General features: G+C 38.5%; 2 protein-coding genes across 2 annotated transcripts in view; both read right to left on the bottom strand.

Moving 5' to 3' along the window:
* Window positions 1-2,963: 2,963 nt before the first annotated feature.
* LOC143284067 (uncharacterized) lies at window positions 2,964-15,999 on the bottom strand. Its single transcript, XM_076590680.1, has 10 exons — window positions 15,862-15,999; window positions 14,286-14,502; window positions 13,180-13,810; window positions 12,226-12,495; window positions 11,462-11,686; window positions 10,594-10,749; window positions 8,528-8,626; window positions 7,929-8,088; window positions 7,015-7,137; window positions 2,964-5,856 (listed from the first exon to the last, which is right to left on the bottom strand). The coding sequence occupies exons 1-10, from the start codon at window positions 15,890-15,892 to the stop codon at window positions 5,501-5,503; spliced, it is 2,268 nt and encodes a 755-aa protein (XP_076446795.1). The 5' UTR covers window positions 15,893-15,999; the 3' UTR covers window positions 2,964-5,500.
* A 2,551-nt stretch (window positions 16,000-18,550) lies between these two features.
* The window catches only part of LOC143284068 (ELMO domain-containing protein 1-like), an 11,227-nt gene continuing 2,183 nt past the window's right edge, over window positions 18,551-27,594 (bottom strand). Inside the window, exons 3-8 of the mRNA XM_076590681.1 lie at window positions 25,061-25,187; window positions 24,503-24,632; window positions 23,465-23,598; window positions 22,499-22,567; window positions 21,971-22,104; window positions 18,551-21,475 (exon numbers count right to left, since the gene is read on the bottom strand). Of these exons, the coding sequence (XP_076446796.1) occupies window positions 21,321-21,475; window positions 21,971-22,104; window positions 22,499-22,567; window positions 23,465-23,598; window positions 24,503-24,632; window positions 25,061-25,187 (749 nt within the window). The 3' untranslated portion in view covers window positions 18,551-21,320. The remainder of the gene's footprint in view (window positions 21,476-21,970; window positions 22,105-22,498; window positions 22,568-23,464; window positions 23,599-24,502; window positions 24,633-25,060; window positions 25,188-27,594) is intronic.

Genomic DNA, 27,594 nt, shown 5'->3' on the forward strand with positions numbered 1-27,594 from the left:
CTCTTTCTCAACCACCCTTGTCTTTGTTTCAGTGTCTGTCTGATGTCCAGTGATACAGGTCTGAGATCATGAACACAGACAAATGTTTTCAGACCCAGTTACAGTGCAGTGTTTTGTGATACAAAAACCTAGATTCTTCTGAGTTTATGGGCTGTAACTCCCATGTTAAAACATTTTTACAGGAGAACTTTTACATTAAATGTTGTTTTTATCACCACAACTTAGGCATACTTGCTTTTCAAGTGAGGCTGCATGCCAGGTACATTTTGCATTTTCATATTACGCCAAACGCATACATGGAATATGTTATTTAGCATATGTTGTTTATCTTTTCCATCTGTATATATATATATATATATATATATATATATATATTGACACCCTTCATGTATATATATATATATATGAAGGGTGTCAAAACACAGCAGCAGGTTTGCAGATATAATGTTCTGGGAAATCATAAAAATCTTACCTGCAGGACAGGAATGTCAGCAGTCTTATGCGTCTGTCACTTAGTAATCATGCTGGTCTGCAAGCTTGTATAAGCATGAAGTCTAATGATGCTTCACACATGAAATCCAACAGAATTGTTATAATGCAGATGACTTGATCTCTTGTGAAGGACCTCCAGATAATTTTGTCACCATGTTAATGTACCTTCATGGCACTTTTTGTTTTCTTGTGTATGTGTGTGTGTGTTTGTGTGTGTGCGCGCACACGTTTCTAGTTCCAGTGACTTTACTCTGTGTGTGTGTGTGTTTGTTTGTGTGCTTGCACATGCGTGCACACGCGCACACGTTTCTGGTTCCAGTGACTTTACTCTTTTTTTATGGCGATCTGTTATCAAATGTAGTTGTGTTTTTTTATGTATATAACAATTGACAAGCTATTATGTCCCAAACTGCTGTTTATGTTCATCTCCTTACTGATTTTCCCACATATAAAAACAAATGTCATCAGTCACTGTGGTAATGTTTTTAGCGCTGTGGACTGTTGATCCCCAACAGAAGCAGGATTTTTTTTTTTTTTTTTTTTTTTTTTTTTTTTTTTTTGCCCTTTGCATGCTCCAACCCAGAGCTGAATGTGTACTAGGTGCTTAAAATTATTGGGAAAACTGGGACCAGTTGTGGGTCATCCACTTTTCGGACGTGAACTTTGGAACTGTTGCCGATATTTCCTGATCAGCACTGGTGGTGCCTGTATCTGTCAGGCCTGGTTGATGACAGGATATACCATAAAAGGAAGTGTAGAGTACAGCCGTGTCATGTAGTCCGAAACTTGAATGTACCTCATTAGCAGCATAACCATCATCTTCAACATACAAAAAAAAAGTCCCTCATTCTGTGGCCTTTCATACTCTGCTATAATGGTGACCTCAGTGTGCTCTCATGGTGACCTCGGTCTCCATTTCCCCTCCACTTCCATGCCTGTGGTGAGGTCCTGTCAGTCTTCAGGGTCGGCATGGTGTGCTGTCATGGGAGGAACATGGTGGCGGTCTCAACTCAAGGTGGACACTCACCCAGTTTGGCTCGCCATCTAAGGGATCATTGTCTTTAGGAGGGAGTTTAGTAGGTGTCCATTGTATGTTCCAAGGATCAGAACAGGCACAACTGAGCACCACCTAAGTGACTCAACAGCAGTGCAGGGTCTTCTCTTGTATGTGGCTTCCTGATGACAACACTGACAGCTCCTGTGAACTGCTGTCACATCTCATGGCAAGTCGAGTTAACCCCCTCCTTGTTCACCCACCCCATCTAGCTAGAGAGCAGTGTGGGTTGTGCTGACTGCACATAATTTTCGAGTCTCAGTCTCAGTTCAGGCTGTCACTGAACTGACATCAGCTTCTTCTTTGCTGGGCAGTGACAGGAACCGAGGCTTTTCGCCTGTGACTGTCAAAGGAAGCAGTCTTGCCTGTTGTGTCTCTTCAGGGCTGTTTGCCTGGGTTCTGCACTCAGTAGTGAGGATCTTTTTCCTCCGAGCTGCTTTGATTCTTTGGTGTTCTGTGTTCCGAGTACCTCACCTGGAAGTATTTTCAGTATTCCCACTTCCCTGTCCATCCACAGACTTCCCTACCCTTCCACTGGGCATCCATTGTCTCCCCTTGGCTCCCACTGCCTGCTTTTGACCTCCGTGGGTTTGGCGTCATGGCTGCCACCGCCTTCTACCCCCTTCCACCGCCAGTGTCCTCTGGAATGGTCGAGTCTCTACAGGACATTCTATGTTTGTCCTGGTCTTCATCGTCGTCACCCACTGTTCTTTGTTGTTATCATCACTTACTCTTCTTCATCATCATCGTCTCCATCTCCTACTCGTCTTCATCGTCGTCGTACTTTGGTTCAGTTCCAGTCTCGTCTTCATCTCCTACTCACCTTCATTGTCCTCATCGTCCTTGTGTATTGCTTTAGTGCCTCCATCGTCATCAACATAGAGTCTGTGTCTGTGTTTCCTGCTGCTTTTCTTTCAAATAGATTGGTTTATTTATTTCATTCGGAACACCATCTGCCTCAGTTGTGATCGATTTAACTGGCACCTTTTGTGTCATGTCATGCATCATTGATTGATCGATTGATTGGTTTATACTTCAATGTTGCACTGTTTTGTTTGATCTGCGTGATTGTTTCTCTGTATTGGTTGTTTCATAAATCATGTGTTGAATAAATATATATAAACCTTTATTCCGTTATAGTCTGTGTTTCTGTTGTTGGGGTGTTCGTGCTGGGTTGGGTGGGGTTTCTAGTCCATACTCTTACAGAGCGTGGCAACTGCTGATGCTAGAACTGTGGCAGACGAAGCTGGGAGTTGTCATATATCAGGGACTCAGGATGACTGGATAGGGAATAATGCCAGTGGTATGGCTTAGATGAAGGGAAAGCAACAAAATAGACTGGTTAATTAAATAAGTAAATAAATGAACATGCCAGTCTTCCTCTTTCTCTCAAAATAAGTGATTAAAAATTGCCAACAACTGTGTAAAACGTGCTATTTAATGGATGATATGAATACATGGTTGTAAGATGAAGGAACAAGTTCCACTTTATTCAAACAATGAATATTAATATGAACAATAACAATCTGTAGAAATGTTAAACATGATGAATATTTAAAAATATATAAATATCTCCATTTTAACTAAAACACCTCAAGACATAAAAAGTGAAAAAGAAAAAAACAACTAAAAAACTAATAATTATGCAACTTCACTTACTAAAAAAAAAGACTACAAAGTAATATAACTAACCAAAGCTACAAATGTATATATAATATTACAATTTAACCATAAACATTCATAGTGCTTTGTATAGGATTGCAAATATGATTTTAAACCAAACATATTTGGTGCTTTGTTAAGCACTCCATGTAAATCCATGTCATAACTTTAAACTATTAACACTGTGAAGTATTTCAAATAAAATCATATTAAAATATGATTAACTGTTATTGCTGAATTCATCATATTTATAAACTTGCCAAATTATGACCAAATCTTCCGTTGACTCACAGACTGGAATTTACAGAAAGAACAACAAAAATTTAATTTCAACAACAACAAAAAAATAAAGCTCACTCAAAAGAGAAACAAGTAATATATTCATCTTCAATTAAAACAATTAAATCAACAAATGTATCCATCATAATGAAATAAGGGTTTGACGAATTCCTATTACCTACCCCTGTCATCACCTCATCACACCTTCAACTTCTGTTCATCCCAATCTCTCACACCATGACCGTCTCATAACATAAAGCACAAGGACAGAGGAATTCAGAAGGCAACATACCATTCCAAACTTTTAAAATATTGATGATAATTAAATTCATGAGGGAATGGCAAAGGCAAGAGATTTTTCTTTTTCTGAACATTTTGTTTTGCCTAAGATGAAATGCTCCAAATGTGATTGAGATCATTCTGAACACAGAATCCATGCAGATAAAATAATGTTGATATTGGTAAAAGTGGACAGAAATTGTATGGGTTTTATGATTAATGGTAAGGCACACACATTCTGACCAAAGAAATCAGAAAACCACACCGTCCCACTGCAGCCATTCTCTCCCCTCCCCTCTGCTTTCTGGTCACTCACTCCACCCACATCCTCCTCCCCCACCCCATCACCCCATTCTCAAGGCACAATTTCCTTCAATCTCGAACTGGTGACATAAGAATTTAGTCTGGTATTATGCAGTCTATGTAACTGAGCAAAGCATGTGTTGTGTGGGTTTGTGCTATGTTAGGTATGTGAAATGGTATGAGGTGTGAGTTATTGTTGAAATGTACAAGCGTGATCAGCATTGTGATTTTATGTGGATGAGGCACCTATGTTTTTTTTCTTTCTTTATTCTTTTTGAAAAAAACAGTATGTTGCTTTTTTTATCAGTGAATGTGTCAAATACTTTATCTTTTAGATATAATAAATAATTCTTATATCTTGTAACAATAATTACAACTCTCATCATATTAGACACCAGGGCATGTCAAAATCAGCTTCATACTGTAATCTTCTTTCCACAGTCACTGTAGTTGAAAGAAAGCCAGTTCCCAAGTTACTTCTACCTTTCTCAACAATCACCCAAAAGCACCATGTTCATACCATAGCTAAATTCACTTTTTTCATTACGTGTGGAAGACTTAATTGATGGTATGTTTGTTTTATTCGTTCTCTTGCGTTTAAGGGAATGTGTTTGTGCATGTGTGCATCATTTACTCTTATCACAATGTGCTGCAAATTTTAAATGAATCATTCTTGTCAATTCATATCTACATAATTTGAATAGGTTAAAATTTTCAAAAAGTCTGAGCCAGTGTTCTGCTCAGACTGTAAACACAGTTAAACACACTGAGACAGAAATTGTCATTCTAATTCATTTTTCATTTTCTATCAGAAAATGAGAAGGCAAAAAAAAAAAAAAAAAAAAAAAAAACACCTGAAAATGCAAAGTTATGCAGAGCCAGCACCTGAAATAATTTTGAATAAATCACTTCAAATGCCTTTCAATCACTGATATGTTAAAAAAAAAAAAGATTCAGATACCAGCTAGCCAGCTATGCTCAAAAACAAAAAAAAGTCAGTGCTAAGAATGTCTACCACACAACAGTACTCTGTTCTGGTGAAGATCACACTGGTTTTTTTTTAATAACAACAACAAAAACCAAGAACAGGAAAACGCATGCAAAAGTAAAAAACAAAACAAAAAACCAACTATTTGTGGCTGATGTGTCAATTCCCTCTTCCACTCCAGTTTTCTTTGAAGATCTCTGTGAATTACGTTGCTTTCCTCCATCTCCTACCACCCTGAAAATCTCCACAACGATTTGGGCAGGTGCATAAGTTAAATCCTGTCCCATTTCAGTATTCTGATTATACAACAGCTTGAGTGAAGAGCAATGTACACAGCTGGGAAATCCTCCAAGACTCCTTCACTGTAAGGCTTGTTTCCTGCATGGCAGGAATTCACTACATGTAGCCTTAGTATTATAAAGGTTGAACAGAAATTCCTTTTCTCACTGACAGGATACTGCTCTCAGCTCTGGCATGGTGGAAGTGCGATGCAGACCTGCAAAACAACTCTGGTGCACACTGACCCGCTGTGGGAAGTCCAGCAATGATGTGTTCATCTCTGTATCACTGACATCAAAGGGCGACACAGGATCATAATCTCCAACTAGAAAGACAGGTCTCTGGCTGTCAGACAGTTTGGATGAGGAGTTCAGGGACTGGGATGAAAACCAGGCGGTCAGCTCTCCACTCCATATACCAGCAATGCTTTCACGCATGTAGTCTGTGAGGACTGGGGAGGAGGAACGGGAATTTTTCCGTAATCCTGGGGACGGTTCAGATATAGTTGAGCTGTTTTGTTCTGGAAAACACAAAGAATCAGAAGAACGCAGTTTAATTAAACTTGAAATTCAATAAAAGAAAATTTTTTTTTTTTTAAAGAAAGATGAGCTGAGTTCCTCCACTGCCCAAACCTGATGGTAGAAATGACTGGTTAACTAAGGGTCAGAAATATGTATGTAGAAGTTTTTGTACATTGTTGTCATATTTGTAAAGTATGTCAGGAAGTACTTTACAAAGTAATATGAGCACTGTAAATTACAGGAAAGAAGTATTCTAACCCTTGTCCTGTAGGACTCATGATTGTTGTGCAACACAAGGTGCCTTAGGATTGTGGATTACTAAGTGGGAAGTTTTGGGGTCTCATCCTTATCGGCGTCTTAATCTAAATTGTGTGATTCTTTTTTTCTTCTCTATCAATTTTATCCGGACCCAAATCTAAGTGAGTTATGTGCGCAAATGAAATGACTGTCACTTCATAGTCAAGTGACATCCATTTCATAATCACACCTTTCACAGAGTCAAGTAACACTTCAAGTGTTATCACAACCTGGGCCTGATGACATGTTCTGAATGGAAGCATGTAAAGCAGCTCCATCACAGTCTCAAACCACCACTGACTGTAACAAAATTCTATGGCCCTTCAAGGGTAACAAAGTACAGAAGGATGAGGGAAAAAAAGAAAGAAGCCACTGTGTAACACTACCATTATTCAGAAATAAATATATCTACCCCCCAAACCACGTGCTGAATCAAAAAGGAAATTTTCTATCTAAAATTATGTTTAAATTACATACTTACCATGACCCAACTAGTGCAGACTCCGGCAGGGGTCTGACATTCCTGTCCTGTGCAAACTACTATCCGCCTATGCGGAGAAAACGAAAGTACTACGGCCGATAACCTCCCGGAAGTAGGTAATCTCCCCTTTGTCCCCCTGGCTAGTTTAAAAGATTTCTTTATACACACACACACACACATATATATGTGTGTGTTTGTGTGTGTGTGTGTGTGTGTGTGTGTGTGTTTATGTGTGTGTATGTGTGTGTGTGTGTGTGAGACTTACCAGCAACATGTCATGTATTCACTCAGCTGTGTTCATAACTGACACTGGTTATGCATGGCAAAAAAAATAAATAAATAAAACAAATGACAAAGAACAGACTGTACTTATTCCTACCTGACCACAAACTGACAGCTTTTTTGGCCTCCTCTTCCTGCAGTCGGAACTTGGCATTCTCATTACCACTCTCAGCTGATCGCCTGTAAAGAACCATAGCTTCCTCCTCGTCACGTGCTATACCTGCAACAATGTTCCAAACACATGATCATATTGAGAGGTATGAAAAAACTAAGAAACAAACAAACAAACAAACAAACCAGCAGTAAAACAAAGAAGAATGAATACGCACTGAGTAATAGATCAGTGGCTAAAAATCTTGCACTGAACATTTGGAATTTCTGAACTTAAACTCTTGAATCACCTTCACTTTGAACTGAATGTGTTAAATGTGTTTTTGTTTTCATCTACAAAATACAATGAAACAAAGCAAAACAAATTACACACAAAGTTCATTAAAATGTAATTGCACACAAGACCAAGCAACGGATTGACTATACTGTAAATTACAATCAACTATGTTCAAGACATTCAACAATGCGAAAAATGAACAATTCATCACCACAAATATCCCAATGTTTAACAAAAACTGATTACAACCACTGTTCAGCAATCTAGACATTGCTAACTATTTGTGTTAATATTGTTACCTGAATGACAACAACTATACAACAAAAAATAAAAGTAAAGTCGTCATTAAAATCACCATTTCTTGAGATTACATTGCTCTGACATATTCCTTTCACTCAAAAAGCAAATGAAACAGGAAAAAAAGAACAAAACAACAAAAAATTTTTGTCTTCAATCTTTAAAAAAAAATCAAAACAGCAGTGAAAAGAAAAAGAGCAAAGCAGAATTATAAAACTGTTCTCACATGCCATAAATATGACTTATATAAATGTATGACTCACACGTGAATGATTTTATGAAAAATAAGAAAAGTAAAATAAAACAAAAGAATACTGGAACTGTACCTCCCAAGCCATACTCATGAAAAGCGGCCAGGTTGTAAAGCGCTCCATCATGGCCCAACTCTGCAGCAGCTGAGTACAGTTTGGCAGCCTCCTCATCACTGCTCTCCACCCCCCAGCCATTCTCGTAGCACACCCCCAGGAAATACTGGGCCTCTGCGTCCTGAACATGCCAAACACCATGTTCAAAATGAAGCTTCGCACTGTATGTGTACTGACTGCTGAACTTTTTGTATATATAGAAAGACTGGAAGCCTGCAACCATACATTAACAGGTATCACTAGAATAATCATGAGCACAACAAATTAGTGGATACCTGATAACCATTTCCAGAAAACTTAATACCTTCAGATTACCTCCTGTCTAAAGCATGTGTGCACACACATACACATGCACACACCCCCACCCCTCAAAAAGCAACAATAACAGCAACAAAAATACAGCATCTATTGATAGGTATTTGCAGTGGATATATATTCATGGATTTAATGCCAGTGTACAAAAACACCAGTGATTCCACAATTACAAGAGATAAAAAAAAAGAGAAGAAACAAACCTTCTAGAATCTAATCAATGAACCTGTAATTAAAGAATTCCTTACATTCTGACTTGCAGCAGCATTGAAGAAAGAAGCAGCCTGCTCAAAATCTTGCTGGTTGTCATCATCTTCCGTGTAGTACATTCCAAGATAGGTCTGAGCCTGCAATCAATGCACAAAATTACCCATATTGTTCTGCATTTCATTGGGTGAGCTGTCCACTCTCAAGTAATGTACCACGTTTCTATACTACATGACTCAATCACATTTTTCGGTACAAGCAAAAGCAGACAGCACTAACATCATCTGTCTGACCAACTGTGAAAGATGTGGAATGGCTCAATATGTAAGGGAAGACTGACCCAACATCAACGTTTTTACAAGAAAATATCTGACACCACAACTGCTGCAAGGCACATCTTTGCAGATGATCAACTTCCTTCAGACCTAAGATGCAATACAAACAAGTTAAGTCTGCAAGTGCTGAGGATGCACAGAGAACAGAAAAATGCTAGATATGTGCTACACACTAACTTTGCTGGCATGCTGAATGGTTTTGATCAGTACTCTCCAATGACAGATAATGGATTTGGTGTGTGCAGGCAAGCTTGCACAAGTGTGTACAGAGAGATAAAGGGAGAAAGACAGTGAGTGTGAAACTAAAAGAGAACAATACTTTGTACTTTTAGAGTTTGTTCTGGCTGGTCCATAACCAGTACTCTGTATTAGCAAGTCACTTACTGATCTAAAGGCAAGACATCTGTAAGACACTAATTCAGCCTATTAGTAAGTCACTGAACTAAAGGCAAGACATTCGGCAACACACTAATTCAACCTGTTATTAAGTCACTTACTGAACTGAAGGCAAGACACACTAACTGAACCTACTTCCCCCACCTTTCCTTTAATTCATTCAACCCTGCGCCCACATGAGAGTCGTGTGCCGCTGATTGCTGTTCTCCGCCTGACAGGCGGGTGAAGAAACCAGTTTATTTACACCGGTTCAGTTCATTAGAATGCATTAAACTGCTATGTAAGGGAAGTAACTCCAACTTAACTTCCTTCCTCACTTGCACACGAAGTTTCACTCCGAAAATCGAATGATTAGTGTTTTTTATTGATATGATAAAATGTCAAAGGCTTACTACGTAGTAAGTGCTCAGTGAAATTATGATGGGCTTATGCAGCAAATTCAACCCATATTATGACGATTTGCCTTATAATTTATCTGACATTTCTTGGGAAAGTGAGGGAGATGAAATTAGCATTCGGTCTAGACAAAATGGCGGACATTTCAATCAAGAAGATAGCCCACAACCTTCAGCATCGACAGAAGCTGACATTTTACTATTTCTGTTTTTAATTTGAAGTTACAAGTAAACTTTTCCATCCCTCATCTTGAGACTTCAACAATTTGTGTCAAAATTATATTTCAGTCATTATGTGAAGTTCAGAAGCTACTGGTTGAGTGGTTGCTATAAATTTGTGCCTGAAGTGAAACACCCCTTCTCGTTGATGCAGCCAGGCCAAAACATGCCAGGCTGGGAGGATTGCACAGGCAGAAGACCTTAAAGGCTGAAAGGGTTAAACTTGTTTTTATGAAAGAATGCACAAATGCATGTGTCTTGTGTCACTGTGTAATGACATATCTCTTGTCATGTCAGCAGAATGATGCACTTCATAATCCATCATCCCACGGACTGCCAGCTGGTGAAGTCCATGGAAAAGGTTTAGTAAATCCAAAAGCCTGGGCATCTGTGATGTTTGTCAGTTAATTCTTTTCCTCTAATCAGACAAGATAGGTTCACTAAAATATTGACTGCTCCAGGGAATCACTGTATGTGTAGGTTGAGAGAAGAGGGGACCACAAGTGGAAGGTTGTCAACATGTGCGTTTACAAGCTCTAAACTACTGAAGAAAGTGACTCATCAATTTCTTTTTCTAAAAAATTATGTGACAGTATTGTATCTTCTTGGAATATCTGTGTATGAAGCGTGAAACCCAAGTGATCTTTGTAAAATGATATTTCATATTTTGATAGAATGTTTTTTTGAAAGAAAAGAACCTTCAGCAAAACCAAAAAGTAAAGAGAAAAATAAAGACAGCTGTGGACCATGTCCGCCACACACCTGTGCTAATCCTTTGTGAGCTGCCTTGGTAAGCAACTGGATGGCCTTGGCTCGGTCCTTCGCTATACCTCCTTCACCTCTCAAGGTCATGAGAGCTAGGTTAAAAATAGACTGAGTGTGACCCACGTCAGCTCCCATTTGGTAATAGACGGCTGCCTGCAATCAGACAGAGAAAGATTGGGTCAGTCATGTATACAAGTTTCAAGTTTACAATATATGCAAATATATATGTACAGCAACGTGTGCTTCAAATAGAAGCATGTGAAGGATACATAAAATTAAGTGTACAATTTTTTTTTTTTTTACCCAAACCAGATTGTGATCAAGGATTTCTGCAACCACAGGGTGGTACAGATGGGTTGACCAGGGTGTGGTGATTGAGGTGGTTGGTTGTTGAAGAGGTGTGGGGTGGAAATTCAACAGATCACAGGCAAGGCACAAAGCATGAAGAATTTTTTTTTTATCCACATTAACTGACTTTATCCAGCAAACTTGCTATCGTTAATATTGGTACACAAATCACAGAACATTTAAATTTAACTAGCTCGTACAAAGTGACTGAACCAGAAAAGGTTGATCAAGTGAATATTTAAAAGAAAAAAGAAAATAAATGAAAATTAAATAAATACAGTGAAAAGCTCAAAACATTCTTCCTCAATCAAACCTCTCCAGTGAACAGCAGATTACCTGTTTTGCGTCTTTCTTCAAATTAGGAAAAAAATAATAATACAACAAAAGCAAAAATGAAAAACCCCAAAACATTCTTCATCAATCCAACCTCTTCAGTGACAGCAGATTACCTGTTTCGGGTCTTTCCAAGCCAAAAATAATTTTCAACATCAAACCTCTTCAGTGAACAGCAGATTACCTGTTCCAGGTCTTTCTTCATGCCCAGTCCTGTCTCATAGCACACTGCCAGGTTGAAGTACGCTGGAGCGTGACCAAGGCGTGATGCCATCTGAAGATGCTCCACTGCTGTCATGAACTTTCCTTGCTCCACTGCCAACACACCTGACACGGAGTTGGCCACAGCTGTGTAGTTTTGACATGATGCCTCAAACTCTTGCATGACATCACTCAGTGTTTTCTTGTCCTGATGAAAAAAAACAGTGTCCAAATCTATAATAGTTTTCTTCATATATGTGGGGAGAAGATGCACAAAAATAATTGTATGTCTGAGAATCTGCCATTCAAACTGAACAGACACAATCAACGACTTTAATTAGCCATCAGCAATCAATGATTTTGAAACCCATGTTGCAACACTTGACCAGTACACTGTAAAATACCTTAGGTTTAGGCATTTGAACTAGAATCAGTAAGGCAATCCAGCCAAAGAAAGGAACATCAAATATGATCTGTTTTTGTCTCTTCCTAAAATCTCCACAAACCCACCCTCCCCACCAACATTCCCTCTCCATACACGAACATTAACACTAAGTCAGCACTAATAATGAGACACACACATTGATAATTTCACCTTCCCTACCAACATTCCCTCTCCACCAACATTCCCTCTCCATACAGGAACATTAACACAAAATCAGCACATGTTATGAAACACACAAACACACACACACACACGCACACACACATACACACACAACTGAGCACACACACTGATAAATCTACCTCTGGCTCTGGCACCACTGTCTCAGGCACTTTCTCTTGTGCTTTCCTGGGGCTGTCCACTGACTTGGTCTCTGCATCCTGCTTCTGTGGAAGGGGCCCCTGAGTTATGGACCGGCTCACTGACACACTTTCACCCGGAGGCATGGAAAACGCCACCCTGAGCAACACATTCCACCAGTGCTGTCGTTTGTCTGGGTCCTTCCAGGTCTCGAAGAAATCCTGCAGCTGTGGCTTTCGTGACATGTGAAGACCAAATACCATGGCAGCCCCCTGGTGAATGGAAAGAAACCCAATAAAAATAAAACATGCACCTTCATAAAAATTAAATTCATAAAGTCAAATCATCATCAGGTAAGAAAGCATGAATCTGCAAAAGGTAGTAAGAAAGAGAAAGAGGAGAGAAGAAAATAAGTTAAAACAGAGGGGAAGAAGGATAAACAGTAAGAAAAGTGGACTGACTCACAGGAAACCTTCTTCACTACAACGTCCATTTAAATATTGCTAAAAATAAAATGTTAACTGATGTGATTGCTTTTCTTGAAAGAGACTGGTAGTAACTTATCTTTCTTTGCAAGAGATAGAAAGTAAATTTTTAAAACATGTATTACTATACTACAATCAAAAAATGGCTATTCAAATATAATCTTATTCATTTGTATCTAAAAAAAAAAAAAAGACAAATGATTTAATACCAGATAGTCAGATTCCATCATGTGATATTTTGCCATCCACCTTTACATACAAATGACTCACTGAACAGCTAATTTTCATAATTTGAATCATAATTTTCATAATTAGACACCCCCACCCTTTACCTCCCTCCAAAAAGCAAATGATGGTGTGCCAGAGAGCCAAAGTCTGTATCATACCTTACTGAGGATGACATGCCAGAAAGTCTGGCTCTTTATCACACTGTACTACAGCCTACAAAAGTACAGTGCACAAGCAACTGACCCATGTAACAGCCTCCAAGGATCGGTGTGGACCCCACAGCTGAGACCAGAAGTGACCGTGCCAGTGCTCCTTCCACCTGTGGTGGTGTTCGTATTCAGAGGCATCCTGCTGGTCGTAGAAAGGAGTCCAAAACCGCCTCTCACCATCTTCTTTCCTCTGATTCTGGCTACGGACACGGGACCAAAACTGAGAATGACTGGCTTCTTTCCTCTGTCTCGTTTGTTCATGATGACCTTCACCTTTCAGGTCTGTCTCCTGTGGATGCGAGAACTGTCCACAACCGTCTTCTTTCCTTGGTCTTTGACCATGGAAAAGAGGCCTAAACTGTGTATGAGAGTCTTCTTTCTTCTGATTTTCAAAGTGGGAGGGACTCCAAAATGGTCCATGACAGTCTTCTTTCTTCTGATTTCCGAAGTGGAAAGGCCTCCAAAATGGTCCATAAAAGTGTTCTTTCTTCTGGTCTTTGCCATGGAAAGGAGGCCTGCACTGCCCATGATAATGTTCTTTCTTCTGGTTCTGGCCATGGAAAGAAGGCCTAAACTGTCCATGGCAGTCTCCTTTCCTTTGTTCCTGACACCTTTCACCTTTTGGGTCTGCCTCCTGCACATCCGCTTTTGGATGTGACCGGAAACTGTAACAATATAAATAAAATATAAAAGTAAAACTTTGCACTACCTAATACATGAACAGACTAATCCAACCCCTACCCACTATGGTTTTGATAGAATTTATTTTCAATCAACTGCTGACTTTACTACTGATCTCCTTTTGAAGTCTGAACTATGTTATTTCATTTCCCATGTTTTTAGTATGTTGATATTCATCATTAACCACATCATTTGTTTTAAAATAAATACACTGTGACTCACACCATATAAAAATGCATATGTGCATGTGAGTGTGTGTGTTTGAGTGAGAGAGAGGGAGAATGTTGAACTGCTCATAATCTAACAATGTAACATACATCTTCATGTCAAAGCAATGAATTTTATAACAAAAACACTCTCTTGTACTGTCAAGGTAAGAATTTCCAGACAGGGAGAGGGAAAATGAGAAGAGCAGCGAGTGGTGTAAGGACATGACAATAAGTGAAGAACACAACTGACCGACAGCCATGTGGTCCCCAGAAATGTTTCTTTCTGAATTCAAACGCCTCAGAATCTTTGACTGTGAAGCCACCTTGTTCCTGAGCGGTGCCATGTTTTTCCTTGGCATCGGCACACCCTGTCAGGATAAACTTCTCCCGTGCTTCATGGTCACCTTTCTCTTCCTCCACACACACCCCCGCTGATGCCCGGGGTCCATGGAGCTGCTGACGTACAACTGAAACAGACCATCAGCCATCACTCTCAAGAAATATTGTGCAAACGTTTCATAAATCAACACACTGTTAAAGAGTTGAATGATTCTACATCAGGGTGACAAAACTAAACCAAACTGAAAAGATATTGTTTCTGTCCATAACCTGACTGTGTGTCTTTTCCTTGAATTCAACGAATCTACCTATCATTTCCTACCATACAGTCAACATAGCAGACTGCTAGAAGTTCAGTGCTTGCAACTTAATGAGGTGTGTCACATGATCTATGCTCTCAAAGTTGACTGGCTCTCCAAAATTGTGACCAACAAAGGTGACTGAGAGAGGCAGAATGTTCGAAACAGCAGGCTTCTTTTTTCAACTTTTTGCTTCATTTTCTTTTTTTTATATTATGCATATGATGGCACTTCATTGTTATGAGTTTGGTTGTAGCAATGGAGGCTATCAATTGAAGAAATGAAAGGATAGCACATATTTGCTGCTTTTGCCTATGTTGACCACCTTTAGCATTGCTTGCAATTTTGAATAAAAGTTAGATATAATTCATTTTTCATTTATAGTCAAAGTCATACAGCAACTGAGACTTATGATTCTGCTAAATGTGTGTTATGTCATTGTATTTTTAAAGCAGGGGATGGGCGGGGGATGGGGGGGGTGGGATAATGGGGGGTGGGAGGGGGGTCTGTAAAGGAAGGGTCTGGGGGGAGGGGATGTGTGTGTGCATGACACCATTGGGAGTGGTCAACAGCCTAATGGCCTTTGCTCTTAGGACAAGTTGGGGTCACAGGTGTGTGTGTGTGTGTGATTGGATGGGGTAGGGTGCATGGAGGCATGGGGGCACACAATGAAATAATATAGAAAAAAGATCTACTCCTGTCAATGAAAATGAATCAAACTTTATTATTAATACTAACAACAGTAAACTTTTTACATTCTGGGCTTTTTTTCAAACATTACTAAACTATTTGTTCCTTAGATTTTTGATAACCTACTCGACAGATAAACCGATCAAAAACAAGCGTTTTTGCTGAGACAGTGAGTCTCTAAACGCTGCAATCATGGGCATTCCCTGTGCACTATAAATAGACTATTTCGTCATTTGGAAACCACAGACGTCACCTGGGGGACAATTTCTATGTCGACAGAGACAGTGATCACAATCGAGCAGCTACGAATCATTTCAAAACGTCTAAAAGAACCGCGGCGATACCGACCCTTTATGAATAACAGATACAGAGCATAATTACTATCAAATTATAATGCTTTGTCTAACCTTAGTTTAGAGGTCAACTTACGGTTTTGGACCCAAATAATATTTTGATTCACAAGGCATTTAGAAGCAACAAATTCAATAAAACACTTACATCGAGGGACGCAGTTCCAAAACCTCCACATGTTTTTTCGGTAGCAACCAGGTTTCAGCGCATATATAAAGTGTTCCAGCCCTTTCTAGCCCGGAGCAACAAGAAGTGGATGGCAGCTCGTCATAGCCGCCATCTTCACTCTGCAAAAATTGTAAATAGTATCACGTGATGTCTGTCCGCTAAGTGTGACGAGCAGACAAACATTACGCAATCCGTTATTTTTTTGGTTTCCTCCGTTGAAAGAGCTACATGATCAGTTATAAATTCAACGAAGAGGCTATGGAGATAAACAACACATTTCGCCATACATGAATATGTGAAAGCTGACTGTGTGCGCTGCCGTGTGTGTGTGTGTGTGTGTGTGTGTGTGAACAGTCATTATCATGGTGCTGACCTGGAAGATTGGAAATACATGCAGAACACTCCAAGGTTTTTCCAGTGCCGAAATTCACACTATGACTCTCACATATCCTTGAGATGGAAACCCAATATATTTGCTCCCCCCCCCCCCTCGCCCCCCCATTCCCTCCCCCACCCCCAACTCCCCCCAACAGTGTGTGTGTGCACGTGCACACGCATGTCAAAATATATATCATGTGTGTGCATGTGTGTGTGTGTGCGTGTGTGTGTCAATTGATTCAGTGTCTTTCATTTTCAGTGATTTTAGTGTGTGTGTGTGTGTGTGTGTGTGTGTGTGTGTGTGTGTGTACTTCTTCTTCTTCTGCGTTCGTGGGCTGCAACTCCCACGTTCACTCGCATGTACACGAGTGGGCTTTTACGTGCATGACCGTTTTTACCCCGCCATGTAGGCAGCCATACTCCGCTTTCGGGGGTTGTGTGTGTGTACATGATTGCACACACACATGTGTGTGTTCTTTGATTCAACGTCTTTCACTCCGAGTGATTAAATTTAGAGCGTGTGTGTGTGTGTGTTAGTGTATGTGTGTGAGTGTGTGTATTGTGTGTGTGTGTGAAAATGTGTGTATGTGTTTGTATATGTGTGTGAGTTTTATGTGTATGTGTGTGCATGCATGTTTGTGTATTTGATATTAGGATGTGCGGTTGTGTTTGTGTGACTGTGCATTACCACCAATCATGTTCAATATTTACATATCATGTTGATTAACTGCTTATGGTCATCCAACATCAATCATAAGGATCAAGAGGTTTCAAAGAATTGTTATTGGAGAGATTTTAGCACTGAATAATATAGACATCCAACAATTCAATTAAATGTGAACCTGATGCTTAAAGTTCATCACAGGCTATGTATGACACAGTGCCTCACCTTTCTGTCAGATGTATGAGTGACTGGTATACATGTAACCAGGAAAATGTTGGAACTGTGAGAACAGAGTGACTCCAAAGTAACCCACAAAGCATGGTCTCCCCAACCTTCCCTGTTACAAATCATAATTGTGAAGCTTAAGACAAAAAAGTTTATTGTTCACCTGGTGATCCCATTATTGACATTTTTTGTTTAAACATTTAACTTGACCTATAGTTATGAATATATTCCGGTCTTCATACTTGTTCAGTTTGGAGCTTCTGGATGGTTAATCACCAAACTGAAGTCAAAACAGCCACATTTATAAATTTGAAACAATAATTTGATTTTATTGACATTGCAATTTAATTTCAAACGCCAAGGCACTGCATCCATTTGTGCAACAGGCCACTGACTGCAAGGTTGTAGGCTGGAATCCCCCGCCAGCACCTACATACACCTAGACCTGAGGGCAACAAGGGCTCGAATGGGAAGTTTGTGAAGCAAAGTAGAAAGCCATGTATTTCATGTTCAATACAAGCTAGACCAAAAGGCGATGACATCAAATTGCTGTGATGTGAAGCAGTGTTATGTGGGGATCACCTTCATTCTGTTTTGTAATTTTTGTTCTTCTGACAAAATTCACTTAAGGAGTGAATGTCTGCAGATTCTTCTGGGTAAATGCAGTGGGAATGTATGTTACTTATTATGCCTACATCACTTTCTGTGGTATATACTGAAGAAGAATGCTCTCTGGATATCACTTTTCTGAGCTTTTGTGATGTTTGTAGGTGACCAGGAATACCTTGTTGTTTTGGTGCCAGCATCAAGATCTGACCACCAGAAGTTTTTCAGCACTAGATATACACTGTCCTTCAGTCTCATGATCTTAGCACTAGAAGATTCTATGCTGACTTCTCTTCCTCTCGCCTTGAGGGTTTTAAGTCAGGTTCAGTCTGGTGATGTTTGATGCAGACTTACAGCAATGAGTACTCAATGCATCTTGAACATAATTTTATCTCCTGTAGATAGCTGACATGTTACATGTCTACCTGTTATTTTTGTGGAAATGGTTGCAGTTTGTGTGCTATACAATTGTTAGCCACTAAACAGCAGCATAGGATTTCTTTTGGTGGCTGGCTTAAACGCAATCTTTGTGGCTGTCCTAAATGCAATCTAATGTTAATAACTTCATGAAGATTGCTGGATTGTTATAGAGTATGGGTGGGTGCAATGGATGATGGATGAATGTACATTTGTATAGATATAGGATGAGTGGCACTCAAGGAGTGCAGTTTGACAAGTCTGGCTGTACCTGTGTAAGAAGTCAGGTGTGCACAAAACAGTGATTTTGAAGACAGGCAGAAAAGACAGGTGGCACTATCAGTATCAAAATCAGAACAAACACAATATACAGACTGTGATCTTAGTTTGGTGTATTTCATTATTAGTCAATAAATTCTCCACTTTGAACAGCAAATCCAAAACTTTCAATAGCAAAAGCCAATTTCAACACATCTTTTGAACAGGTTTTACAATTCAGAACAGAAGAAAAAGAAAGATTTTGAAAACAGGCAAATGCCCAGTCAGACAGAAAAGACACTGTTGTTAAAAGAAACACAACAATATGCAAATTGGAATTAAAATCAGAAGTACTGTTATTATTTTACCAAACCCATGCCTTTCACAGCAAATACAACACAAAACAATACAATGCAACACAATACAATACAATGCAATGGTCTAGCACCACACAGGCATTTTAGTGACCATCTTTTGACGGCAACTTTGGAAATAGGTGCAGAATATGGAATTGCATGCCCTTTAAAGGCTGCTCACTGAGTGACAAACCAGTCTCACAGTATTTTGTGTTCTTCTGTAACAATTCTGTGGATGACTATCACCCCAACCTTGTAACCACAAAAGGAAAGCAAAGCTGACAATAGAAGTCTCAGAAAACATTCTAATCCCAGGCATTGGGACAAAGTGTGTGTTCCAGACCTCTTGGGTTTTGTAACGTGGAACCCTTTCTTTGAACTGCTCAAGCTTTTATTTTTGTGTGTAATGTGTAAGGAATGCTTGAACACACACAAAAATAAATATGAGGTGCACAATATAGTTTTCTTCAAACTGCCTTGCTGCATATTAATCAGCGGCCAATCAGGCAGGTATATTTTCTTTCTGAGTTTGTCTTTCTGTAAAGCTCTCTTATAATTCAATTCATTTTGCTTCCTTTCAACACTATCTTTGCAAAAAATGAAATGTCCAGTTTATGAAAAGAAACAACCAAACATGTGTGTGTCTCAACTTCTTTCATTCTATAACCATGATTCAAAATTGAATCCACTGATTATAAAAAGACAATCACGTAAAGAAAATCATGATTAAAAGTAATATCTGAAAAATAATTCAATCGAACTAGAAATAGATGGAATGATTCTTTTAAGGGAAAGTTGATTTTATCTTCAAAGATGGACGGGTGCAATAGCCAAGTGGTTAAAGCTTTGTTTATTCAATCTGAGGGTCCTGGGCTCAAATCTCGGTAACAACGCCTGGTGGGTAAAGGGTGGAGATTTTTCCAATCTCCCAGGTCAACATATGTGCAGACCTGTTATTGCCTGAACCCCCTTCTTGTGTATACGCAAGCAGAAGATCAAATACGCATGTTAGAGATCCTGTAATCCATGTCAATGTTTGGTGAGTTATGGAAACAAGAACATACCCTGCATGCACACCCCAAAAACGGAGCATGGCTGCCTATATGGCATGGTAAAAACAGTCATACACATAAAAGTCCACTCGTGTACATACAAGTGAATGTGGGAGTTGCAGGCCACAAACGAAGAAGAAGAAGAATCTTCAAAGATGGAAGTACACAGTGGTTCAACTTTGTATACAGTCTTAAAAAAAAAAATCCAAACCAAAGTCCCAAAAGCACTTAAATGCTGTTCAAGAAAGCTGATAAAGGCCATGTAACTTTTTGTGATTTTTTAAAGGAAGAAAATGGACAAATACATGCTCATACAATCATGCCTTTTATTATAGCAATATAGAACATCTTGTATAAGATATTCTTTCTGAAAAAGTAACATAATTCCATACTGTCAACAGATGACAGTGCGTAGTCAAAGAACAGCCAAAAAAAATTTCTGTTACTCAATGAAGTCACTAAAAAAAAGTCTTCTAATTTTCAAATACTCACAACAGCATTCCCATTAAAAAACAAAGAAACAGAATGGTAACTACAGATTAGACGCAACTATTCATCTCTGCTCCATTAATGTGGTACACAGCAACGATTGCAACAGCATGCTCAACAGCCAAACTAACAAAAGTATGGTGTTTTTAAACAACCAAACATTTGGAGATTTCATCTTCCATACCTGCAAATGAACAGCAATTCACCCTGGACCAAGGAATCATTTAAAAATCATCTTCCTATTTGTGATAATTGTGACCCAAAAACATAAGCCTTCCCAATGGGCTGAATTACAACCAAAGACAGACTACATGCATGAACTCACAACTGAAAAATTCCCAGACTTCAAGAAGTCCCTGAAACAAATCTTTCACCTCAAACAGTCTGACACAAAGATGAAAACCTGGCAAACAGCAAGTCCTCCTGACTACAGCTTGCACTATTTTTACACTGTGCACCATCTGTGTGTGTAATCTGTATGTGTGTGTGTGAGCCATATTTGTGTGTGTGTGTGTGTGTGTGTGTTTAAATGTGTGTGTATGTGAGATGTGTGTCTCTGCATGTGTCTGTGTGTGTGTGTTTATATGTGTGTGTATGTGTGTGTGTATGTGAGATGTGTGTCTCTGCATGTGTGTGTGTGTCTGTGTGTGTATGTGTCTGTGTGTCTGTGTGTGTATGTGTCTGTGTGTGACAGTGAGTATACATATAAGTGAGTGGGAAGACCATCGTCCTTACATCCGACTGCAACATGTGCCTTCAAAAAACAACAAATCTCTCTGTCGAAATGTTAAAAAAAGAGATTTGCTCGAAATACTAACGTGTTGCCAACAAAACAAATAATCAACTCAATAAGACACATAAATTGCACTAAGTAAGACAGAATTGTGGTGATAGTACAAAAATATGGAAATGAAGACAGAAGATTCATGATGGCAACAACTACAACCCACTGCCACAGTTAATGAAAACAACTGCAAGTAAAAACAACTCTCGTCACTTCCGCTGAAAGTCAGCAATCAAAACAGCGTCTGGCTTTTTCAGAAGGCTGATGATGTGACGCTGGAACTTGTCCCGGATACGATTGAACTCCATGACATCTCGGGGCTTCTCGTTGAACCAGAACTTGGTGAACTCAGACATGAGATAGCCTGCACACAACAAGGGGAAAACAGTAACAATATGTAGAATATTTAGAGCTAACTCGACTATCAAATAATACAACTCCAGTGTGGGTAGAAAACTTCACCTGGTGCATCAATGTATTGCACATCCTACCAAAAGGCTGAGCAGTTCAGTTAATGGCATCAATCCTTAGCATGTCTAATCAAATAACCGGAGTGAAAGAAAACTTGTAAAAATGACTACAAGTTTTATGTAAATCATAGTATGACTTAAAGCCGACAACTCTCTTTCCAAAATGAATCAGGCCTAAATTATTTTGATCAGAAAGCCTGCACTCAATTACAATATCACCTGTTTCCCCTTTTGAGAAAAGCTCACCAACAAAATGAAAAGTTTTACCAAACAAAGGAAAGCTTACATTTCATCAATAACAACAACAAAAACTTTAGGAAACTGACATACATACAGTAGAGATTCCCATAAAAACACTTTTTCTCACTAAACACTGCCTCTTTGCTTACAGAAGACTTCATGGTAATCGTCCATGGAAGGCTGAGGGGTGGGCAGATTGTAGAAATGGGTGCGTAGTTTGCGTTTCATCATCAGATGATACTGCAAGTCTGTGATGTTAATCCCAACAATGGCAAAGGAAAACCTGAAAAGGTGATTCATTTCAATACATTAGTCAAAACAAACATCCATATCTCATCTGTATCTTCTCAGATTTAAAAAAGTCAAACTATATTAATATTTCATCAATCCAAAATTCTTTCTTAGACCTCCATCTCACCTTTTCCCAATCCAGCCTTTCCTTCCAACTTCTGTACCCATGTTTAATGTTGGGACTGTGAGCACTTGTAACTTTTTTCTTCCATTAACATAGAAGAAGAAAAAAATTGTGACTAGCAGAATTAAACATGTTGTTTTCAAATGTTTATATTACCCACATATAAAGACACAATGTATGATGTTAAAAATTACCCCATAACAGTCAACACAAATATGAAATTAATTAAGTAGCAGAAAAAGGTACAAAAAACAATCCTTACCCATATTTTGGATGACATGACTTTGACAGAGCACTCTGGGCTTCTTTGCTGTATTTTTCGGCAAAATACCTGCACAGAAACAAGTAAATGCTCTACTAACTGCTGTTCATAAAACCATGAGAATATCTGAGTGCAATTCACAAAAACATCACCATGCAACTTTTAAAAACACACCTGAAATATGTATGAAATACAGAGGAATATTACAAGCTGATAATATTTTTAAACAGCACAGAAAATCATTACAAATTCCACAAACTGCTTAGATACAAACATATCAGCATGAAACTTCACTCATTCAACAGCAGGAATCAGTGATTCAGAGAAAAATAGGTAAACCCCATAAACACGAAAAAACGAAGCAGTGGTTAAAAATATTAACTCCAATAAATCACATGTGCACAAACAGGTACGAGTATACAAGCAAAAATGCACATGAACACACACCAAAGGATGTATCTCCAATCAACCACATGTGTGCACACACACGCAAACAACACTGATTAGCAAGAAATAAATATCAAACAGTTACAGTATTTCTGAATCCACACAGTTAATGTCTTAGCATAAATAGAGAGTGCTAAAGTATGTATATCATAAATGTTTAATGAGTATCAGCCTAAGTGTAAAATGACAAACCAATTTGATTGGAACAAATGTGCCTTGAGCCAGCTGAGGTGATAAGAATAAAGAAAACAGTTCTTTCTTTTGAGAATTTGTCAATTTATAATCAAAGCATCAACCCTGGCCTAACCCAGTCTGAGAAACTTATGTGGACAGTTTATGTATATGAATACATCAAACATTTTCAAATGTGAACAGATAACATTTTAACATTCCACAATTTCAATGTCGTCTTTCAATGTAGATCCATAAAACAACACAGCTAATGCAATTGCTTCTTCTGGTTAACTTGCATACAAAGGCCTTCATTCGTTTACTACCACGCACGTTATGGTAACTCACATCAGCTGGTCAAGACCCAGTATCCCCATGCCTCGGAAGTCTGTGGCAGGGTCTGTACCCTGGAAACCAAGCTCTCCCCACTGTGCGCACACCCTGGCCTCCAGGGGGCTGTCGGGCTTGTACAGCCGCCATAGCTGTCAACACAAACCACAGCACTGCCTTCAAAGGTTGGGCTGATAACACATCTAGTTAACTATCTTAGTTCATGGCTTGTACAGTCGCCACAGCTGTGCACACAAACAACAGCACAGCCTTCAAAGACAAAGCTGACAACACATCTTTTTAACTATCTTAGTTCCTGGCTTGTACAGCCCCCATAGATGTGTACACAAACAACAGCACTGCCTTCAAAGGTTAGGCTGATAACGTATGTAGTTAACTATTTTAGTTCCTGGCTTGTACAGCTGCCATGTCTGTGCACATAAACCATAGCACTGCCTTTGAGAGCAAGGCTGAGAACACATCAGTTAAACTGTCAGTTCCCTCTTTATCCAGTTCACCTGTCATTAACAGCAAACACTCTATATTACTAAAGCGTACAACAATTTTTTTCTGATTTCAAGTTTGCATTCTTGGGAATTTCTTTTTCAATGTCTTCAGGGAAGTAAATTCTGAGCATTTCTTTCTAAATAGTTACTGAGGAGTGAGTGAGTGAGTGAGTGAGTGTGTGTGTGTGTGTGTGTGTGTGTGTGTGTGTGTGTGTGTGTGTGATTTAAACAGAGGAGACAATTAGTACAGTTAATTAAATTTCATATTTCCATATCACAGATCTGTTCAGTCACATAGCAACAAATACAGAATCAACAAAAGCATCAACAAACATTATACTTATCAAACATAGTTACATGATAGTGTGACATACTTCTCTTCATTCAGAATGCATAATTCTAATCCTTCCAGATGTGTGTGTGTGTGTGTGTGTGTGTGTGTGTGTGCGTGTTTGTGTTTGTGTTTGTGTGTTTGAGGTTGTACATGTGTGTGTGCAAGCATGCATATTTGTATGTGTATGTTACAGTGAAACAAAATGACTTGAAATACCTGCATCAGTTTTTCTTCATGCTCTGAATTTTGTGATGAGTACTTGACTTTGCGATGACCTTCAACCTGGGCTGCTAAATGATTATACCCAGAAATGTAGGACAGGCATCGATGAAGAGTCTCTTCAAACCTGTAAAACAACAAAGATTTTCAGCCCAGCTCAGAGAAGAAAAAAGATATATGTACAATCTGAAAATGTCACTTTAAATTAGCTCTCATTCTCAAGACCATGGGAAAAAGTTATGACTGACAATTCAAATGATAGCTGAGAACTCTTTTTAAAACAGCTTGCTCTGAAATAGTCAAGAAATATTGGTATATGTTGACATAAACACAACAATCATAACTGACAACAGCTTAATCCATCAAACAACACATGCTGATGTTTTAAAGCTGAAATGAACTGATAGCTCAAACTTGATATCATGTTGTGCTGAGAACATAATCTTCTAATCTTTTTTCTTCTGCTTCAAACATTTTATCAACCTTATGACCTCTCAGTTTCCTCTCTCTCAAATTTGTGACCCTTACGTAATCAACTTTGGAAAAAATACTCACTTCACATGTATATCAGTCACAATCTCTTTCAGGCGAACAATCTCTTTAACAGACTGTTCGATATCCACTCTCTCAGCACGTGACAAGTCTTTCAGGACTGAACATCTGGACCTTTTCAGTGACTTCTCTGTAAGAAAATGAGATGAGTTCACACAATAATAATTTTGTCGTTGTTAACTGGTTTGCCTGATTTAAAGTGACACATGGTATAATGCTCAAAACTAACTAACTTGTATTATTCCTTATCTGTTCATTAATCTTTGTTGCTTATAGCCCAGCCAATGCAAAGGGCCATATATGGATTGAAAAAACTGTCAGTATCAATCCTGTTGGTCCTGAAAAATAGAAAAGGGAAAAAATGGAAAAGACAACTGGGCACAAATACTGTCACATTCTGTATCCCAAGGAGATACCTCCAGTGTGGATCATCCCATTTTCGGGAATAGACCATTCCATTTTCACTGGAGGATTAAAATTCAAACCTGTAGATGAACAAGATTACAGATGATTAACAAAATTATATATAAAATATTGTACACAGATGAAAAAAAAAAAGCCAACAGGCAACTTACAAACACTAAAAACACCATCAAAGTAAGAGTGCCCATTTATCAAGTCTAGAAAAACAGACAAAAAATATTCATTTCAAGGAGTATAAAATATAGATAGACAAGAGAGGCAAGGCCTTCATGACTCACTTGTGATACACTTTAAAAAAAAAAAAATCTAATCGTTAAAATGTGTTCTGTATTTGTTATTATAAAGCTTCTGGTTAAAGAAAATGAAAAAAAAAAGTCCTAATGGCAGATTCGAACCCCGCGTGTTCGGGTGAGAAAAAACTGTCTTACCCATTACACTATTGTGGCTCCTTACCCATTACACTATTGGAGCTCCTTAACTGAAGTTCAAAAATATAACATTTAAACATGCTTTTTTAAAGGGCGATAAATCGATTGCGGTATTCACAGTGAGAACACTGTTTAAATCATATTATTATGGTGTATCTTGGGCATTCAAAAAATCTTTAAGGGCAATTAAAAATTCTTTTTAAGTCTGCAGTAAAGGAGACGTGGCTATCGCCGCAATCACGCTGCAACATTTAGCTGTTTTCTTTGGATCTAGATAGATGTACAAGTTTAGTTACACCCGGTTGACACGGTCAATTCAATTTCTCTTTTATGTTCATTCTAGTTTTATAGTTTTAAAGTTGATATGAAAGTTGAGTATTTTGTTAAACTAATAACATGTAGAGCCAAGTACAAGTACTTCTAAACGTCGTATGAAGTGACAAGGACTTCATTTTGAGAAAAGTCAAGACTGGAAATGTTTATGTTTTATAAATTCAAGGGTATTAAATCTCATGGTTTATCATTTTTAACTGTGAACTCCGACTGATTCTGTGGATATTTTTATGGCAGTTTGGGACATAATCCAGTAAGTGATGAGGCGTTCACAAATCTTTCTCTGAATGAATATTTAAGTCTCCTTCTCCAACTTTCCATCACATGTTATCGTGTATTGTCGATTGAATATAGGACTGAACGGGCAGGTCAACAATTTGAAACAAAATGTCGTTGTTCGCGTTCGCAAAGAATATGAGCATGCGCTTTGAATATGTATAAATATGTGTACGCAATTGATTTTTGCCCATGACCTTCAGGGCCACTTGGGCGAAAGAACGTAGTGAAAGCCCTGAACACTGAGAGCAAAACACACAAGCTTTTTATGTATTGAGTATAATTTCAAAATGTAATGTTTAAGATGAGAAAGATCAGTTTAAAGCAAATTAAGTCCCCTAGCATTAATTACAGATTAATTTCCCTTTTTTACTATCTGCACCAAAGACATGCAAAATAAATATAACTTCCATCCTTAGCAAAAGAAGTTCCTGTTTGAACAAAAAATGATAAAAATGACTGCTCTTTTTGTTGTGTGAGAATATCAGATCAAAGTGCCAAGTTTAGAGAATAAAACAAATATAAATATAACAGTAAATTCAGTTTGCATATAATTTGGCTTCTTTTTTATTTTTTTGTGCCCATCCCAGAGGTGCAATATTGTTTTAAACAAGATGACTGGAAAGAACTGAATTGTTCCTATTTTTATGCCAAATTTGGTGTCAACTGACAAAGCATTTGCAGAGAAAATGTCAATGTTAAAGTCTACCACGGACACACACACACACACACACACACACACACAGAGACAACCGGGTTAAAACACAGACTCACTTTGTTTACACAAGTGAGTCAAAAATAAGAAAGAAAGAAAGAAAAGGAAAATGCCAGAAAGAAAGACAGCACCAGAGAAGAGGGAATTTCTAGCACAGAATTTGAAAAGGTGGGTATACTAAACTGCAAGAGGGGATGGGGGGTGGGGAGTTATTCCTTATAAGTAGTCACAAAAAACTAGAAATTGCAGAACCAGTTCATAAAAACAACACAGTCACAATCTTTAAAACATCATTAACATTGAAGAAATAACAACGACAAGAACAGACATGTATTTTGAATCAATGAAACAGATTCCTGGAA

This window comes from Babylonia areolata, chromosome 7 (genome assembly GCF_041734735.1).
Source record: "Babylonia areolata isolate BAREFJ2019XMU chromosome 7, ASM4173473v1, whole genome shotgun sequence".
NCBI lineage: Eukaryota > Metazoa > Mollusca > Gastropoda > Neogastropoda > Buccinidae > Babylonia > Babylonia areolata.